The sequence below is a fragment of the Syngnathoides biaculeatus genome, chromosome 20 (assembly GCF_019802595.1).
Source record: "Syngnathoides biaculeatus isolate LvHL_M chromosome 20, ASM1980259v1, whole genome shotgun sequence".
NCBI classification, from domain to species: domain Eukaryota; kingdom Metazoa; phylum Chordata; class Actinopteri; order Syngnathiformes; family Syngnathidae; genus Syngnathoides; species Syngnathoides biaculeatus.
Window position 1 is genome coordinate 3,678,285 of NC_084659.1, and position 6,032 is coordinate 3,684,316.

The following is a 6,032-nucleotide window of genomic DNA, read 5'->3' on the forward strand; positions in this document are numbered from 1 at the left end:
GAAGTGGCAATGATTAGTAAGGGGGGAGTCAAAAAGGCACTACAAAGGATGAAAAATGGAAAGGCAGTTGGTCCTGATGACATACCGGTAGAGGTATGGAAGCAATTTGGAGAGATGGCTGTGGAGTTTTTGGCCAACTTATTCAACAGAATACTAGCGGACGAAAAGATGCCTGAAGAATGGAAGAAAAGTGTTGTAGTTCCCATTTTTAAGAACAAAGGGGATGTTCAGAGCTGTGTGAATTATAGAGGAATAAAGTTGATGAGCCACACAATGAAGTTATGGTAAAGAGTAGTGGAGGCTGGACTCAGGACAGAAGTAAGTATCTAAAAGCAACAGTATGGTTTCATGCCAAGAAAGAGTACCACGGATGCATTATTTGCCTTGAGGATGCTCGTGGAAAAGTACAGAGAAGGTCAGAAGGAGCTACATTGTGTCTTTGTGGATCTAGAGAAAGCCTATGACAAAGTACCAAGAGAGGAACTGTGGTACTGCATGCGTAAGTCTGGTGTGGCAGAGAAGTATGTTAAAATAGAACGGGACATGTATGATGGCAGCAGAACAATGGTGAGGTGTGCCTTAGGTGTGACAGAAGAATTTAAGGTGGAGGTGGGACTGCATCAGGGTTCAGCTCTGAGCCCCTTCCTGTTTGCAGTGGTAATGGATAGGCTGACAGATGAGGTTAGACTGGAATCCCCTTGGACCATGATGTTCGCAGATGATATTGGGATATGCAGTGAAAGCAGGGAGAATGCAGAGGAACAATTAGAAAGATGGAGACATGCACTGGAAAGGAGAGGAATGAAGATTAGCCGGAGTAAAACAGAATATATGTGCGTAAATGAGAAAGGTGGAGGGGGAAGAGTGAAGCTACAGGGAGAAGTGATAGCGAGGGTGGAGGACTTCAAATATTTTGGGACAACAATCCAGAACAATGGTGAGTGTGGTAAGGAAGTGAAGAAACGGGTCCAAGCAGGTTGGAACACCAGGCGAAAGGTGTCTGGTGTGTTATGGGACAGAAGTGTATCTTCTAGGATGAAGGCCAAAGTTTACAAAACAGTGGTGAGGCCGGCCATGATGTACAGATTAGAGACGGTGGCACTGAAGAAACAACAGGAAGCAGAACTGGCGGTGGCAGAAATGAAGATGTTGAGGTTCTCGCTCGGAGTGAGCAGGTTGAATAGCATTAGAAATTAGCTCATTAGAGCGACAGCCAAAGTTGGATGTTTTGGAGACAAGATTCGAGAGAGCAGACTTCGATGGTTTGGACATGTTCAGAGGCGAGAGAGTGAGTATATTGGTAGAAGGGTGCTGAAGATGGAGCTGCCAGGCATAAGAGCGAGAGGAAGACCAAAGAGAAGGTTTATGGATGTGGTGAGGGAAGACATGAGGGGAGTTGGGGTTAGAAAGGAAGATGCAGGAGATAGGCTAAGATGGAAAAAGATGACACGATGTGGTGACCCCTAACGGGACAAGCCGAAAGGAAAAGAAGACATGCTTTAGGAAGATACAGTTAAAAAAATGAGTATTTGAACACCCTGCTATATTGCAGGTTCTTGGAAATCCTGGAGCGGTCTGAAATTTTCATCGTTGGTGCATGTCCACTGTGAAAGAGATAATCTAAAAAGAAACATCCAGAAATCACAATGTATGATTTTTTATAACGATTTATTTGTGTGATACAGCTGCAAATAAGTATTTGGACATCTGTCTATCAGCCAGAATTCTGACCCTCAAAGACCTGTTAGTCTGCCTTTAAACTCCACATCTACTCCATGTATTAGCCTGAATAAGATGCCCCTGTGTGAGGTCGTTAGCTGCATAAAGCCACCTGTCCACCCTATACAATCAGTAAGACTCAAACTTGTAACATGGCCAAGACCAAAGAGCTGTCCAAAGTCACCAGAGACAAAATTGGAAAACTCCACACGGCTAGAAAGGGCTACTGAGAAATTACCAAGCAGCTTGGTTAAAAAAAAGTCCACTATTGGAGCAATCATTAGAAAATGGAAGAAGCAAAACTTCTTTTCCTTTCGGCTTGTCCCGTTTAGGGGTCGCCACAGCGTGTCATCTTTTGCCATCTTAGCCTCTCTCCTGCATCTTCCTCTCTAACCCCAACTGCCCTCATGTCTTCCCTCACCACATCCATAAACCTTCTCTTTGGTCTTCCTCTCGCTCTTTTGCCTGGGAGCGCCATCCTCAGCATCCTTCTACCAATATACTCACTCTCTCGCCTCTGAACATGTCCAAACCATCGAAGTCTGCTCTCTCGAATCTTGTCTCCAAAACATCCAGCTTTGGCCGTCCCTCGAATGAGCTCATTTCTAATCCTATCCAACCTGGTCACTCCGAGCGAGAACCTCAACATCTTCATTTCTGCCACCTCCAGTTCAGCTTCCTGTTGTTTCTTCAGTGCCACCGTCTCTAATCCGTACATCATGGCCGGCCTCACCACTGTTTTGTAAACTTTGCCCTTCATCCTAGCAGACACTCTTCTGTCACATAACACACCAGACACCTTTCGCCAGCTGTTCCAACCTGCTTGGACCCGTTTCTTCACTTCCTGACCACACTCTCCATTGCTCTGTATTGTTGACCCCAAGTATTTGAAGTCGTCCACCCTCGCTATCTCTTCTCCCTGTAGCCTCACTCTTCCCCCTCTACTTTTCTCATTTACGCACATATATTCTGTTTTACTTCGGCTAATCTTCAGACAGTCAATCTCAATCGGAGTGGAGCCCTATGCAAGATATCACCTCGTGGGGTCTCAATGATACTTAGAAAGGTGAGGAATCAGCCCAGGACTACATGACTGGACTTGGTCAATGACCTGAAAAGAGCTGGGACCAGACAGAGAGCTGTTGTGTCTCACTTGTCGCTCCAAGCACCGGTCCACTCTACATCACCCCACGGGTTCCTGATGTGGACCAGCTTGGTCGTGTTTCTGCAGAAGACCATCTAAGGGACACGGTCGATCGTGGTCAGATCGACCATGGAGACACACTGCCATTGCCAGCGTGAAGCTCTCTCACCTCATCCAAGCCTGTGACAGACTGGGCATGGCCCTACACCAGCCAGACGTCCGTGTACTTGTGAACAAACAGTTATGGGCCAGTAAATTAGAATATTTCATCGAGTCCCTCGTCCCCCTCCTGTGCCCACTGATCTGTGTGTGTAGGGGAGTCTTGTGTCAGTGGACACATATTCTCTAAATATGGTTCTAAACGATTGTGCCAAATGCCCCCGGTCGGTTCACTCGCTTCTGAGATGTTTTCTTCCTCAAAAAGAGCTTCAGTCTCAGAAGGGGAGACAAATATGGCTGTCACTGGGATGTGGAGTCATACTTTCGCAACTTTGCGCTTTTATAAAACGCTGCCAGCTCACTTTTTTCGACTGGTATTATCATCAAAGTGATTAATATTATTTGTAGTTTTGTAAAAAGATACCTATTTTAAAATGTGATTTTGTGTCAGTGGCACGTTAAAGTGCCACAGTCATGAAATGCGTGATTTTTAGTATGTTATTAATGAAAAAAGACAGCCAGAATGAACCCATCAGTTTTTTCACCACACATGATTTTGACGTATATGGCTTTTTGTCATTCCCGCCATTAAAATCTTCTCTCTTCTCTTAGTGTTTGTGGAAATGTTTGAACAAGAATTGATGAGATTAAGTTAATTTGCTGGTTTTAGATTACAGACAGATCTGCGACATCCAATATAGCAACCGCATAGCTGTATTGCAGCACAACGCCAACCTGCACTGGACACCGTCCACAAACAAGTGGACCTTCTTACTTACGTCAATGGCGCAGCTGAACAGCGAGCCTCTCTTGATGGTGCAGCCCCTGATGCTGAAGAGGTCGGAGGGCGCCTTGTTCAACACCAACGTTTCCGTCACGCCGCCCGTGAAGTCCTCGAAGGCTTCCGATGTTCTTCCCCCTGACAAAGCCTCGTAGCAGCCGTTCAACCTGAGGCAGACGGAGTCCACGCGTGACTTTGGCAGAGCCCAGGTCGGACACGGAGGGCATCTCGACGCTCCTCTTACTTGGCGTAAGCCTTCTCAAACAGCGCACTCCAAAACTCGCCAACCTCCGCCGAGTGAACAAAGAACAGCTTGCCGTTCTTCACAGGTAGACGGTCGTCGATCACCACATTCACCCACTCGCCGAACTGCCAGAACTGGAGGGAGGGTCACCATGGCAACGCAAAATGAACAACAACCTCTGTCCTGCCTTCACCTGCTCCTGGCCTGCTTCTTCAGCTTTGGTTTTAGTTTTCATATCCAAAGCTGATTTTCCTTACAAGGGTTGCGGAAGTGCTGGAGACTTTCCTTACTAACATCGGGTGAAAGGCACACTACACCCTGAACTGGTTGCCTGCCAGTTGCAGGGAACATATCGACACCATTACTGAGTCAGGCGTGTGTACCATCAGTGACTAAGATTGGTTTTAAGCTTGACCTTATAATACAGCTTCTACTTTCGTGATAACAGAAAATAGTGCCAAAGTGATCCTTTAATAATTGGGTTTTGGCCTGAGCACAAAAATAGCAATTAACGGAACATTGTACTCTTTCCTAGCTTAGCTTTAGGCTAATTAAAAGCACTGCACCGAATGTCGCAAATTGGTCATCCCTGCATCAGTCACTTTACTTGCCAATCACTTGACTCACACCACTTACAATATACAGTAATTATTGTTTCTGATGATGGCTAATGATTAAAACACATGCACTTATTCACGAATACTTAGCTTGGAAATAGAAATAAATCCTATGGCATTTTGGGATACACATGGTACTCAAAATGAATTGTCATCAATGTCCTTGGGAAAAGTTTTCCAATGTTGCAGATCCAGACCCAAAAACCACTCGGACTGTTTTACCACACACACAAGAATCACCTGGAAGTGGAAGATTCCCGCGTATCCCTGCTCAAAGCTCTGTCCGTGCGGGACCACTCGGCGCAGGAGGGTGTCGTTTAAGGTCAGTGAGGCGATGGCCGCCAGCAGCCAGCAGTCCCCTGCACATGTGCACCATGTCACAAGACTGGCTCCGTGTGGAACAGCATTTACTGGACATGATATCCAGCTCAAGATCTATGAACTAGTTCTCACTCATAAGAAAATTCAGCACACTCGTACAACAACTTCCACACTCGTAGAATGACTGTCTCATACTACTAAGTTGTTTTTTCTCCCACAACAAGAACCACTTTTGTCCTACGAGCACAACTAAGGATAATTTTTAAATTCCGATTTTGCCTTTCTGGAGAGTCGTTTGAGCATTTATTCCAGATCCTTCAGACATAGCTTGAATTTCGTGTACTCATATCGTGTGTCGTCAATTCAGCACACTAGTAGAACAACTAGACAAAGGCAGTTTGGGAAAAGTGTTTATTCGTTCCAAGATCGGGGATCATGCAGACAGTCAAGTAGAGCAACGGTAACTACGTCAGGCGTGGAGAGAAGGTCCATGGGCAAGCAGGGGTCGGTACACGGGAGATCGATCGGAGATAGCAGGAGTATCAAAGACGTCAAGCTTACGGGGTTGGTCGGAGGACAGGCGGAGGTCAGTACACCAGGCTTCACGATCAAGAATATAGGAGTGCAGGAACGGGGCATGGGTGGCGACGATCTGGCCAAGCCAGACCGTCCACTGGGTCCTATATATACACAGGAGTTAATCACTGCCGATGATGTGTCCGGCTCCTAATCAGTGCAGCTGTGCGGGGATCCACACAGCCAGGCCTGGACCAGCAGGACCATGACAGTTGAGAACATTAAAAAAAAAAAAAGCTTTTAATGAGCTTTACAAGTGTCTCTTGTTTAAAAATCAGAAATACTATAATTCAAGTTAATTCTGCCTTTATATTTTAGTTTGGTTTCTGAAATTTGATCAATATCACCAGTTAAGGCTTTTATAAAATGAGGATGTTCTACCTGTAATTCAAGTGAATCCTGTCTGTTTAATTTTGTTTGGTTCAAAAAGGCGACCTTTTTCAACTACAAAGAATGAAGTCTGTATTTTTA

The 6,032-nt window shown here is 45.5% G+C and overlaps 1 protein-coding gene across 1 annotated transcript; it reads right to left on the reverse strand.

The window, feature by feature from the left end:
• Positions 1-3,693: 3,693 nt before the first annotated feature.
• Positions 3,694-5,477, reverse strand: LOC133493945 (calpain-1 catalytic subunit-like). Its single transcript, XM_061807951.1, has 4 exons — positions 5,454-5,477; positions 4,905-5,099; positions 4,048-4,181; positions 3,694-3,970 (listed from the first exon to the last, which is right to left on the reverse strand). The coding sequence occupies exons 1-4, from the start codon at positions 5,475-5,477 to the stop codon at positions 3,694-3,696; spliced, it is 630 nt and encodes a 209-aa protein (XP_061663935.1).
• Positions 5,478-6,032: the final 555 nt, after the last annotated feature.